Source organism: Eptesicus fuscus, chromosome 5 (genome assembly GCF_027574615.1).
Source record: "Eptesicus fuscus isolate TK198812 chromosome 5, DD_ASM_mEF_20220401, whole genome shotgun sequence".
Classification (NCBI taxonomy): domain Eukaryota; kingdom Metazoa; phylum Chordata; class Mammalia; order Chiroptera; family Vespertilionidae; genus Eptesicus; species Eptesicus fuscus.
Genome location: NC_072477.1, coordinates 64,163,474 through 64,177,758, shown reverse-complemented (window position 1 = coordinate 64,177,758; position 14,285 = coordinate 64,163,474). Strand labels below are relative to the sequence as shown.

At 39.3% G+C, this 14,285-nt stretch overlaps 1 protein-coding gene across 2 annotated transcripts in view; it reads left to right on the top strand.

The window, feature by feature from the left end:
- The first annotated feature begins 340 nt into the window (after positions 1 to 340).
- TMEM62 (transmembrane protein 62) overlaps positions 341 to 14,285 on the top strand; it is a 50,732-nt gene continuing 36,787 nt past the window's right edge. Inside the window, exons 1-7 of one of the 2 annotated variants that reach the window (XM_054716303.1) lie at positions 341 to 760; positions 1,066 to 1,177; positions 2,420 to 2,557; positions 5,489 to 5,534; positions 10,364 to 10,505; positions 13,586 to 13,710; positions 13,854 to 13,976. In XM_054716303.1, coding sequence (XP_054572278.1) covers positions 581 to 760; positions 1,066 to 1,177; positions 2,420 to 2,557; positions 5,489 to 5,534; positions 10,364 to 10,505; positions 13,586 to 13,710; positions 13,854 to 13,976 — 866 coding nt within the window. In that variant the 5' untranslated portion in view covers positions 341 to 580. Of the gene's footprint in view, positions 761 to 1,065; positions 1,178 to 2,419; positions 2,558 to 5,488; positions 5,535 to 5,566; positions 5,597 to 10,363; positions 10,506 to 13,585; positions 13,711 to 13,853; positions 13,977 to 14,285 lie in introns of those variants that run through there. The other variant, XM_054716304.1, reaches the window with a different exon arrangement.

Genomic DNA, 14,285 nt, shown 5'->3' with positions numbered 1-14,285 from the left:
ATTTCACAAAACATTGGTATTACATCTAAAAAAAACCCCCACACACATGGAAGCAGGTTGTTAATAATCAGAAGGGGCCAGAGAAAGTCAACTGTCACATGTGTACTGCAATTTATTATTATTATTATTATTATTATTATTATTATTATTATTGTGTGTGTGTGTGTGTGTGTACTGCAATTTAAAAGGTGTCCTCGCGCACACTTTGATTCTCACAACCCTGTGAAATACGCCCCGGAGGTATTATTAAGCTGTGTTATTGATAAGGAAGCTGACTCACAAGAGGTCAGAAATGACTAAGGCGGGGCCGGAATTCTAGCCCCGCCTCCCGGAACCGGCTCCTTCCCTGACACCCCTCGGCAGCCCTGCATGGCGTCGGGGGTCTCTCGGTTTGCGTTTCCTCACCCTCGTTACTTTAGCAAACCAAACCCAGAGCTGCAGGCGGCCGCGAGGGGCAGGTGCCCGGGAAGGCGCAGGTGCCGGCGGCGGCGTTCCAGAGCGGCGCGGTAGGCTCCGCGACCGAGTCCCTGAGGCCGGCCAGAGCCGCTCCGCGGGCGCTGCGCCCGGCCGGGCGGGCAGTATGGCTGCGGTGCTGGCCTTCAGGGTGGTGGCGGGCCTGGTGGCCGCGGCGCTGACGGCCATGCTCCTGGAGTACTACGGCCTGGCCGGCCAGACCTCGCCGCTGCCCCAGACCCGCGTCCCCAGGAGGCCGCACCCTGCGCCGGGCCCTGAAGCCAGCAATATCTTCTGGGGTCTGCAGGTGACGCTGGGGGAGCCTGGCGAGGGGGGGGGGGGGGGGCGAGGGGAGGCTGGGTGCAGAGCTGGCAGGACTTGGTGAGACGCTGGCAGTTTCCGCGGGGGGCAGGACCCGTTCCCATTCAGGCCCCAAACTCTTGGCTGGCGGGGGTGGGGGTGGGGGTGGGGGTCGGTCCTTCCCTGGAGGGGGTGGGTTCTCTGTTGCACTGCATCTTTGCTTTTTCCTACCCCCATAGAGAGCCGCTGGGTTGCTCTGTACGTGCTGCCTCTTCCTGACTCAGATATCTGTTTAATACCTGCTTTCGGCAGATATCCGACCTTCACCTGAGCAGGTTTCATGACCCAGGCAGAGCTGCAGACTTAGAGAAGTTCTGTTCTGAAACTATTGACATCATTCAACCAGCTCTCGTCCTAGCAACAGGTAGGGAAGGTTGCTGTGCTGTCATGTTGTTCTGTGGTGCAGAAGGTAGAACGAAGGCCAGGGCTGCAGCTCTTCACTTTGGGAACATTGGAAACACTATAGCCCCAGCCCCAGGTGAGCCCGCCTCCTGAAGAGGAGATAACACGTAATTCCATTTGCCTATGGATAACTGAATCAAGATCCAGGATAAAAGATTTGTCATAGCAAGGTTTTGTTAAAGCGGTAGAAGCAGGACTCGGTGTTCTCATCTTAATGTCTGCTGTATTTGTACCTGTTTTTATGTTGCATGCCTGAATTTGAGAGAGGATTAGGGAAATCCCTTTAACCACAACTCAAAAGTTACCTTTAAAACAAAACATACTCATATTTCCATGTTTTTTACAGTTAATCTTATTTTGTCAATTGTTTGAGGCTTAAATTACTCAGGACACTTCCTCTTCAGCCCTTGGTACTTCTGAGACTTGGGTTCCCGAATCTTCAAACCCCTAACCATTTGCTCCCAAACCATGTTGGAGGAGAAGAAGCTAAAGGAGCATCTATCTTGTCTACTAGGGGACTCATCCCACCCACCTTACTGAAACACCTGTACTGATATGATGGAATAGCAGTCCTCATCTTATGGCAGACTTCTATTTCAAGGGTCTGTCTAGTTTTCTAGAAATTTTGGTATTTCTTTGTCCAATCTACACCTTCCAGATTGCTTCTTGCTGTAAAAATAATATTTGCTTAGATTACAGCCGTTGCCATAGACATTAGGCACCTGCCTAGACTGTTGGAATTTCTTATAATTTTCGATAGAGTCCCATGCTCTCTTTTTTTTTAAAGTATGTTTTTATTAATCTTTAGATTGAGAGGAAAAGAGAGGGAAAGATAGAAACATCAAATATCAAACAGCTGCCTCCCATGGGTGATGCAGTCCGCAACCCGAGCATGTGCCCTGATTGGGAATTGAACCAGCAACCTCTTGGTGCATGTGTCAATGCTCAGTCCACTGAGCCACACTGGTCAGTCCATGCTCTCTTTAAAGATATTTTTTTTTCACAACCCATTTCTAATATAGGAGGTTAAATAGGCATTTGCTAAGCTATAAGGAACAAATGAATGGATTCAAAAGTGGCTATGCTTACACATGTTGAATACTTTAAATATCTGTTCCTTCAGTGTGCATTAAAATAAATTGAATCTTGAACCTCCTCTCGGGTTTATTTTGTATTGCAATTCATTTCTTATATAAATCTGCAGGAGATCTGACAGATGCCAAAACAAAGGACCTGTTAGGATCTATGCAGCAGAAGGTAGAATGGCAGACTTACCACAGTATTCTGAAGAAGACAAGGGTTATGGAAAAAACCAAGTGGCTTGATGTCAAAGGAAATCATGGTAAGAGTCAAGACCCACATATAATTAAGGCTATATTTTTATTCCCTCCAGGGGCCTAGATTCTTTAATCTACCTAATAAAAGAGTAACATGCTAATTGACCATACCTTCGCGATACCCACCAGCCAATCAGGAGAGGAGTGAGTATGCAAATTAACCCAACAAAAATGGTGGATTAATTTGCATACACAGGCACCGAGTGGCCGGGAGTGGGGTGGGACACGATATCGCCATGGCAACAATGCAGGCATTCCGCACCACCCCAGCTGCTCCGGGCCTCTGGGCAGCGAGGGAAGGCGGAAAGGTGGCTCGGGCCAGAGCAAAGGAAGTGCTGGCAGCCAGGGGAAGGAAGGCCCATTCTTGCACGAATCTTCGTGCATTAGGCCCCTAGTTTAGATTATAAAATGGGACATTGTAACCTAGGTTTAGAAATACTAAAGGCACAATTCTGAAATACAATTATGATATGTGATTTTAAAACTACAGATGTCTGGCTGGTGTGGCTCAGTGGTTGAGTGTTGAACTATGAACCAGGAGGTCATGGCTCGATTCCCCATCAGGGCATATGCCCACGTTGTGGGCTTGATCCCCAGTGTGGGCATGCAGGTGGCAGCTGATCAGTGATTCTCTCTCATCATTAATCTTTCTCTCCTTTCCTCTCTGAAATCAATAAAAATGTATTTTAAAAATAAGTAAATATAAAAATACAGATGTCAATGTTGGCCTTAGAGGGGAAAGTTGATATGGTCCTTTCTTTTTTACATGGAAGAAAAGCTTCTAGCAAAACCCATGCAGGTGAATATTTTTAAAAATACGCATTTTGCTAGGTGAAAGAAGCCAGACTTGTTCGTCTATATACTGTATGATTCCAGTTTTATCACATTCAAGAAAAGGCAAAACTATGGATAGATAACAGATTGCAGTTGCCAGGGGTAGGGATGGGGAGAAGGTTGACTATAAAGAGGCCATCAAGAGAGACTTTTGGTGGGTAGTGGAACTGTTCTGTATGTTGATTGTGGTGGTACATATATTACTGTGCATTTCTCAAAATCCATAGAACTGTACATCACAAAGAATGACTTTTACTGTGTATAAATTAAAATTGCAAATAAATCCCCATCTGCATGAGGAGAGAAATGGATAATCCCTTTCTGTTTTTTAGATTATCATTGTTGTGATAGTAAGGAAATGAACTCTTCTCTAAAAGTATCATGATGGTAGTAGATTTGTTTTATAAAGGTTGACTTTCTTACTAGTTAGTTGCTTAATTTGTCTGCTTCATTTGATTATTCATTGGTGGTAAGTACCTAATTATATTTTTAAAAACGCTACCATTTTAAGCAGATAAGTCTATCTGGTGAAATATACAGCTGTTGGTTTGATTAAAAGATGCCTTTTTACAAAGCAACTATGAATTATAAATTGAAAATAATATATCTGGCTTACAACTTTCTCTGCTATATTTATATTTCCCCTTTTTTCTGATCCTAATTAGTGGTACAGGTCAAATTCTTTTGCAATAAATAATAAATATGTGTATCTTTAAAAAAAGTTTTCCAAGCCATAGTGCTGACTTATTTCAAGTAAGAAATATCAAATAGACTCTTGTGTTTAAATAATCTGCATAGTCCTCATCATAGGAGCAGAAACTAATCTTTACTAAAATCTATAACAATTTTTCTCTTACTAAGCAAGAAGTTACATATACATTATATTTCTTTGGGGCTAGATTGGATTTACAGATTAATTTCTAAGGTTATTAGAAATGTAGTGGATTCCTGGAATTGAAGCAGTTTTAGCTGTTGCAGTCAGTCAAACTATGAAATTACTGTATCCTATCTAATAAAGAGGGAATATGCAAGTTGATGGTCACACCGTCACAAAGATGGTGACACCTATAGTCACAAGATGCCAGCGCCCAGTCCCCTCAGCCCCGCCGGAGTCCCCCAGTCCTTTCAGCCCCACTGTGGGGGCGGCGGGCACACAGTGCGGCCGGATCCACCCTCAGCTGCCCAGCCACCCAGGGCTGCCTAAGGCTCAGGTAACCAGGGCCGGCTGAGGCTTGTGCTGCCAGCAGTGGCAGCAGCAGAGGTGTAATGGGGGCGTCACCTTCCCCTGATTGCCAGGTTGCCTCCTTCCCCAAGGGCTCCTGGACTGTGAGAGGGGGCAGGCTGGGCTAAGGGACCCCCCCCCTCCAGTGCATGAATTTTCATGCACCAGGCCTCTAGTTTCCAGATAAGTATTCTATGACATCCTGAACCTTAACCCTTACCATTATGTAATTCCTTCCTTACTGAATTTTCTTTAAGATTTAAGAGGAGAGGGGCTGTTATCAAAGTAATCTGTTTTTTAGAGGCACTTGGTATGTATGCATGTATCAGGCATCAATCCAGTCCTTGCTGGCTTCCATAATCACATGTTTAAAACAATAGCAATAACCATCCAGTCCTATACTTTCAAAGTGATGTGTATTCTAAAATAGTACATAATTCAGAGTATTTATTATTCTCCAGTATACTAGATGCCTTAAACAAGTTTCCAGATAATCTGAATTCTATTTTCAAATTTTAAAACTTATCAATCTAATTTATTGGCATTCTACCATTTAAAGTGTTATTGAAAGAATTGTAATTTTTCTTTAGTCATTAACGCGTTTGCACTTTTTTCTTTTTAATATTTCTACTGATTTTCAGAGAGAGAGGAAGGGGGAGGGAGAGAGAAAGAGAAACACTGATGTGAGAGTGGGATATTGATTGGCTGCCTCCCACACACTCCCCACTAGGGATCGAGCCCACAACTCAGGCATGTGCCCTGACTAGGAATTGAACCAGCAACCTTTTGGTGCATGGGATAATGCCCAACCAACTGAGCCACACTGGCCAGGGTGCATTTTTCTTTTTAAGATGATGTTTGCTCTTTTCTTTTTAATTAGATTCATTCAATGTTCCAAGTCTGGAGAGCGTCGAGAATTATTACAGGTACTGTAATGAACAGAAGACAGACCATCATGTGTTACAAGAAGAGTACAGTCAATGAATGGGTGAAAACATTTTTTAACAGATAAATTTCTATTTACAGAAATTGGTAATTTAGAAAAGGAGACTTTTTTTTAAATGTGTATGACATACAATTTTTTGTTTTTGTTTTGGGACTTTTTCTTTTAATTCTTTTTATTTCATATGCTTTTTCTTGGTTAATGGTACTTGTAATCCACATAGACTATATATACATACATATATATATATATATGTATGTGTGTGTGTATATATATATATATATATATATATATATTGCCATTGATGCATAGCAGAAGTCATTTAGATCAGAGCTTGTCAACTAGAATACTATAGGTTTTAGGAATGCTGAGATATTGATTTTCTCAGCCGCGAGGGTGGCTGAAGTGCCGAGTTGGTCACCTCTGGCTGCTTTGTCCTTTCATTCCAGAATGTCATACAAATATTAAAGTTTTCTTTATGTGCCATGAATATGAAAAAGATTGTGAATGTGAAAGGATCTTGAGTTAGAAAACTGATTCTCTGATCTCAATGTGTTAAGATTCTTCTTTTGATTATAAATTCACAGTATTTCTACATTGTCATTCAAATAGCAAATATTTATTGAGAGCCCATCATTGGTTAGATAGTATGAGAGATACAAGAGTAATATTCGTAAGGCCTCTGTATAAACGTTTAAGATTCCGGTAGGTGGGTGTAGATCCACAGGTCATGCAGCCTCCTAGACAATCCTTGTATGTAAGTTCACTTACTTATTAAACTGGTCACCTACCAAAAAAAAAAAAATTAATATCAAAAAATATAGTCTATACCTTCAAGAAAGTCTGTCTAGCTAAAGGTGATAAAAATTGTTTAGGAAACAACTAGAAAAGAACATGAAGGAATGGCTGATGAAATGCTAGATTGTTATACATGGTAATCACTCTGAGAAATCAGAAAAGGTGGAGGTCAGCTTGGAGTGGACAGAGAGAAGACTTTATTTTTAATTTAGAATTTTTTAAAAATTTGGACTTAATTGGCATGTAGTATTGTGTAAGTTTAAGGTATATAGCATGTTCATATGTTACATTTATATATTGCAATATGATTACCACCATAGCTAATACCTCTGTCTTGTCACATAATTATTTTTCTTTGTGGTGACAAGAATTAAGATCTAGTCTCTTTTCATCTTTGAAGTTATAGTATTGTTGACTACGCTGTGCATTAGGTCTTCAGAACTTATTTACTAGTTGTAAGTTAAAGAAGACTATAAAAGAAGTGAAAATTGTGTCCAGCCTTTTTTATTTTTCAATATTTTTTATTGATATTTTTAGAGAAAGGAGGGTAAAGGGAGCAGGGAGAGAGATAAAAACATCGATGAGAAAGAAGCATTGATCAGCTGCCTCCTGCACACTTCCTACTGAGGATCAAGCCCACAATCTGGGCATGTGCCCTGACAGGGAATCGAACCAGTGACCTCTTGGTGCATATGTTGACACTCAACCACTGAGCCATAGAGGCTGGGCTGTGTCCAGTCTTAAAAGAGGGGTAGCATTTCAAAAAGTAAGATACTTTGAGTGGTATATTTTAGGCAAAACAACAACAGTAAAACTAACCCCCAAACAAAAACAAAATAAAGCAAACCCCCTGAGCTTTAAAAGCTAGAATGAACTTTTGGGGGCAGTAAGGAAACCGGTTATCACCAAAATTAGGGTTCATAATGAGGATTGGTATCTTGGGGCCAATTTAATGGAGGTCTTAAGTGAGAAGCATAGAGATTTAGATGTGATGGATAATAGTTCATAATCCAGTATAGGTTCCTAAGAAGACAAGTAACATAATGAAAATAGTATCTTATAAAGACAATTGCACAACAACAAAAAGATAAGGATAAAAAAGAAAAAAGAGGGAGAGACTGGAGCTGTATAGATACCAAATAGGAGAGTCCTGCAGCAGTCCAGTCATAATATGGAAAGGGTCTGAGAAGACAAATCTAAGTTCCTGGATATGAGAATGGTGGCATCAATTTGAGGATGATTATGTCAAAAAGAATTGGTTACCATACAATTAGTCGCCATAACTTGGAAGAGGAGGTATTCCTCTTTTGTTAATGTGAGAAAAGAAAAGGACAGAGATGAAAATCTTTCACTTTCTATTAACTGTGTCTTTGATTGTGACTATGGGAATGGAGTTAAGAAACATTTTCAAAGAAGAATTAATAGGGCTTAGGATCTGAGTGTTTATTGGGAAAGTAAAGTTATTAATCACTTTAAAGTTTCTTATCTTTATATTTTTGTTCCTAACTGCGTAACCTATCTGAGTTTAATAAATAGCACATATATCTACATATCTATCATCTATCTATCTATCTATCTATCTATCTATCTATCTATCTATCTATCTATCTATCATCTATCACAGAAATATCAACCTGAAGGAAAGAAACCTTGAAGTTAAATCTTGAGCTTAAGAATGCCCCAGAGCAGGGGTCCTCAAACTTTTTAAACAGGGGGCCAGTTCACTGTCCCTCAGACTGTTGGAGGGCCGGACTATAGTTTAAAAAAAAACTATGAACAAATTCCTATGCACACTGCTAAGTCGGCTGCTAAGCAGGACAGGCAGCGGCGGCAAAAACACCCGGCGGGACGGATAAATGTCCTCGGCGGGCTGCATGTGGCCCGCGGGCCGCAGTTTGAGGACCCCTGCCCCAGAGGATGTGGAGAAAAGGGAACACTAGTTCACTGCTAATGGGAATGCACTATGGATAACAATATGAAGTTTTCTCAAAAAATTAAAAATGGAACTGTCATTTGACCCAGTGATCCCACTTCTTGGAATATATCCTAAAAACTCCGAAACACCAATCAGAAAGAATATGTGCACCCCTATGTTCATAGCAGCATTATTTACAATAGCGAAGATGTGGAAATAGACCAAGTGGCCATCAATAGATGAATGGGTAAAAAGCTGTGGTACATTTACACAATGGAATACTATACAGCTGTAAAAAAGAGGTACCCTTTACCCTTTGAGACAGCATGGATGGACCTGGAGACTATGCTAAGTGAAATAAGCAATCAGAGGAAGACAAATATCACATGATATCATTTACTTGTGGAATCTAATGAACAAAATGAATTGACCAACAAAATAAGACCCAAAGCATGGAGGCATGAACAGACTGACATACCTCGATGTGGGGTTGCAGGGAGGAGGAGTGATAAACCAAAATACTTATATGCATAGTCCATGGACACAGACAATAGGGTGGTGAAGACTTGTGGGGAGCGGGGGAGGGGAGAAGGTAGGGGATAGGCAGAGGCGGGTAAAGGGGAAGAAGATGGGAGACATCTGTAATACTGTCAACAAAAAATAAAAAAATAATTAAAAAAAAGAGTGCCCCAGTGAATGCCAAAATCCAGAATTCAAAAAATTTTATTAGCTATCATATATTTTAATATCTCCCTTTAAAAAGTTGGATTTATTTTTAGATAGTTGGATTTTAATGTGTCAAAAATATAGCAATATAAACAACATATGAGATTATAAAATCCTGAAGAATAACTCTGAAAACATATTGAGCAGGAAAAATATAAATAAACTTTTTAATGAGGAAAAAGACCTGAAATGGAAATTTTAAAAATACCAAGAAGAAAGGCAATAGAATTGACTATTAATTGTAATATGTATGATAATTTATGATATAGTTGATGGCTGTTGTGGCTTAAATATAGCTCCCTGATGGCACAGTAAGTTTCAGAAGTTTATTTCTATTTTTCATATATGTTGTTAGGTAAAAAGTCATATAGGACACTTAGATATTTTCTTACAATGTTCTGACATTTGAATAATATAGGTATACCCCAATGTAATCTATACTTTCCTTCACATTTATTTAACAAATATTTAATGAGTATAATTAGTCACCAAGTACTATATGTACTATGTTACCCATCCTTTCTACTCTTCACTCTTCTACTTTTCAGACACCTGAACACTATTGACACGTAAGATGGTGAGGACTTTTATTACTGGATGTGGATCCTGTGAATGTTATCAGTATGTTTTTAGGAACTGAAAAAGGTTTACTGACCCATACCTAGACTATCAGTTTTCTCCTAGTTTGATGACTTCGTTACAAGGTGTTGTTTTTGTGTGTGTGTGTTTGTTTGTTTTTAAATATATTTTATTGATTTTTTACAGAGGGAAAGGGAGAGGGATAGAGTTAGAAACATCGATGAGAGCGAAACATCCATCAGCTGCCTCCTGCACACCTCCTACGGGGGATGTGCCCGCAACCAAGGTATATGCCCTTGACTGGAATCGAACCTGGGACCTTTCAGTCCACAGGCCGATGCTCTATTCACTGAGCCAAACTGGTTAGGGCCGTTATAGGGTTTTATCGCTAGTTAAGCCTCTGTAGTCCTGTTTCAAGAAATAAACACCTTTTGTATCTCACTGCACCAAGAATTCTACCATATACTTAGTAGGACTTCACTACAGTTTTAATGATTGGTAAGTACCATTTCACTAGGATCTGACTCATCTCTTTTTAAATGTTTAGTGGACTACTTAAAATCACCCTCCTACTTCTCTGCTTTACTTGGCAACATTGTGTGTTGGTTACTGTCTTTAGAGACAATGGGAGAACAATCTTGAAAATTTCTTTTACACTTTATCCATTGTGGATCTAGTTCAGTGTATTTCTCTGTCAGATCAGAGGAGGCAAACCATAGTGTGATATTAGGGCATTTAAATGTATTCAGTTTTTTTATGATTGCACTAAAACTTTTCTGTCTTGTATTTTTTAGGAAATATTCTGCCATACGTACAGATGGCTCTTTCCATTATGTGCACAGAACTCCCTTTGGAAACTATTCTTTCATCTCTTTGGATGCCACCCTAAACCCAGGGCCAAAGAAGCCCTATAATTTCTTTGGAATTTTAGATGAGGTACAGTAAAAATCTCACTTCTCTTTGTAGCTAACCTATTTTTCTCAGATATATGTGGCTCACTTAAAATTATCCTAGGACAGTGGTCGGCAAACTCATTAGTCAGCAGAGCCAAATATCAACAGTACGACGATTGAAATTTCTTTTGAGAGCCAAATTTTTTAAACTTAAACTTCTTCTAATGCCACTTCTTCAAAATAGACTCACCCAGGCCGTGGTATTTTGTGGAAGAGCCACACTCAAGGGGCCAAAGAGCCGCATGTGGCTCGCGAACCGCAGTTTGCCGACCACGGTCCTAGGGAAATAAGTCCTTATCTAAAAATGCTTGAGAAAAAAGTTTCCTGTGATTACAGGTATAGCCAGAAGAAATTACTGGCTACTTCAGCACTATTATTGCTATACCTATTCTTGCCCCAAAATCTGAGAAAGAAGTACCTCACATTTTATATTTATTCAGTAAACATTTATTAAATATGTACTAAGTGTAAGATGCACTTAGCAAGGTACAGGGCATACAGCTTTGCATACTTTATGGTATATTCCTAAACCCTGCAGTTGTCATTTTTAACTGAAGGTCGATCTCTCTCTCTCTCTCTCTCTCTCTCTCTCTCTCTCTCTCTCTCTCTCTCTCTATTTATTATCTCTATCTCTTTCTCTCAATATATATATTGAAATAAGTAAGTTTCTTTTAAACAATTTTTTGTAAGCTAGGTGAAAACTCTTTGTAAGCTGGATTAAAACTGTCTGGAAAGTCACATCTGAGAACCTCTCATTATTTCTTGGTACAACAAATATCAACTCATTAAATGTTTAGTGAGCACATGCTCATATGCAATATGTATGTGTCCATGTATAAGAACACAAAGGTGATATGGTCAAGTCCCTGGCCTCTTAAGATATTTAATCTAGTAGTGGGGCATAAGACCAGTGCAGAAATAACTCATAAAAGGCTGAATTTGCTAAGTGCTGAAAGAGATTCAAAGTGATATGAGGGTGTAGAGGGGCTTGAAATCAAGTGAACAGAATATTGTCTGATGCATTGTGTTATATTAGGCATTTTATTTAATGTAGGTGTATTTTGTTACTATCTATCAAATGTCTTTAGACCGCGTTGATTAAAATGTTATTTTTAAATGTACTCCTCAGAATAATGTTTTTTAAAGGTATGATTCTAGGATCATCTGCATAAAAATCAACTGGAGTCATAAAATGAAGATTCCCGGCTTTACTTGCAATGTATCAAATTAGAAACACTGAGGGTAGGGCCCAGGAATTTATTGCCAATAGCACTTTACAGATAAATTAATGTATATTTACATATGTACAAGTTATTTTTGAAATCAACTTCTTGAGGGATGATTTACATATAATAAAATGCACTCATTTCAACTGTTTGAAGAGTTTATAAAATATATGTGTATATATATTTTTTTATTGATTTCAGAAAGGGAGAGGGAGAGAGAAACATCAATGATGAGAGAATCATTGATCGGCTGCCTCCTGCATGCCCCCTTCTGGGGACTGAGCCCAAAATCTGGGCATCTGCCCTGACTGAGAATTAAACCGTGAGCTCCTAGTTCATAGGTTGACTTTCAATCACTGAGCCACGCTGGCCGGGTTGTTTGCAGAGTTTTGATAAATGTCTATACTGGTGTGTAACTCTCACCACAACTAAGAACCCCAGAAAGTTCTATTGTAAAGTCAGTCTCCACCCCCCAGTCCCAGGGGACAATTGTTCGGGTTTTCTGTCAGCATAGATTACTTTTTTTTGTTCTAGGGTTTTATATAAATGAGATCATACAGAATGTACTCTTGCATTTGGCTTCTTTTGCTCAGTATAACGTTTCTGAGATTTATTCATATTATTGTGTGTATCAGTTCTTTCTGTTTAAAAAATACATTTTTATAGATTTTTAAATTTTTATTTTTTTGCTAATCCTCACTTGAGGATATTCTTCCATTGATTCTTAGAGAGAGTGGAAGGGAGGGGGAGAGACAGAGAGAGAGAGAAAAACATTGATGTGAGAGAGACACATCAATTGGTTTCCTCCTGCACATATCCCAGCCGGGGATTGAGCCTGCAACCGAGGTACATGCCCTTGACTAGGGATTGAACCCTGGACCCTTCAGTTCTTGGGCCGATGTTCTATCCACTGAGCAAAACTAGGGCTTTATTGATTGTTTGTGTAACATCAATCGGCTGCCTCCTGCACACTCCATACCAGGGATTGATCCCAAAACCCGGGCATATGCCCTGACTGGGAATCAAACTATCAACCTCTTGGTGCACTGAAGATGCTCAACAGACTGAGCTACACTGGCCAGGAAAGTTCTTTTTTTTTTTTTTTTTAATCCTCACCTGATTTTCCATTGATTTCTTAAGGAGAGTAGAAGAGAGAGGGAAAGGCAGAGAGAAACATCAATATGAGAGAAACGTATCGATTGGTTGCCTCCTGAACCCCTACCAGAGGCCAGGCCGGGGAGGAGCCTGCAGCCAAGGTATGTGCCCTTGACTGGAATTGAACCCGGGACCCTTTGGTCCACAGGCCGACACTTATCAACTGAGCCAAACTGGCCAGGGCCAGTTCTTTCTTTTTTAATTGCCAAGTAGTATTCTGTTGTATGGCTATGTGCAATTTGTTGATGGTTTCTAATTTTTGGCTACTATGAATAGAACTGTTAGAAACATTCAGGTACAAGACTTTCTATGGACATAATGTGCATTTTGTTTTAGTATCAGTATCCTCTTTATTAATTGCAATGTGGTATACAGGGCTGAAAAGGTTAGTGTTTCTTTATTTTTATAAAGAAATTTATAAATTTTAAAAATTATGTAAGGTAACGATGCTTATTTTTGTTCCCTCGTCTATTAAATGGGGGTAATATCTGGCCTGTTTATATTTTATGTGAAAATAGTTGGAAACTTACAAAGGTTCATACAGGTCATTAATTAGCAGGGTGTCAGCTCGAAACATAATACGCTTATTATTATAATATTTCAAGGGTATTGTTTAATCTATTGACATTAGATTTCAGCCTGAGCCTAGTTAAAAGATTCTTCTATTTTTCTTCTTTTTTAGAAACAGATGAAGGAGCTTTTATTATTGTCAAAGGAAAGTAATCAGAGCAACCACACTATTTGGTTTGGACACTATACAACATTTACTATTCTTTCTCCATCACCAGGAGTTCGGTCAATAATGAGGTGAGGCAGGCTTCCAAAATTGAAATTAATTGTTTTTAATTATTTTATATTTCTCTATCTTGCTTTTCTGAAGAAATATTTGTATGAGTTTGGCACCACAAGTTATTTTTATTCATTATTCCATTTATTTTTTCATTGGTTAGTTCAGCTATAGCTTATTTGTGTGGGCACCTCCATACACTTGGTGGACTGATGCCTGTTTTGCACACTCGTCACTACCAGGGCACTTTGGAACTTGAGGTGGGAGACTGGAAGAACAACAGAAGGTAAGGGGTAATTACCCCACAGAATAAAATTTACACATGTTAACACATTATGGACTAGTAGTTTTATTGCTAGCTTTACCCAGTGGCTAGATAAATTTCTATTGAACTAGTACAAAAAACATTTTACATAAATGTTAAAGGCATGCTTTAAAATTAAATACCCATTGCATTTTGAAGTTATTTATTACATGTTCTTACAAGCTAATCTATTTTTAAAGTATGATACTTTGTAAAACACTGTGTAATATGAAGCTAGAATTCTCGTGATCCCTCCACAATGTGTTAAGTTTACTAAAGCAATAATAGCTT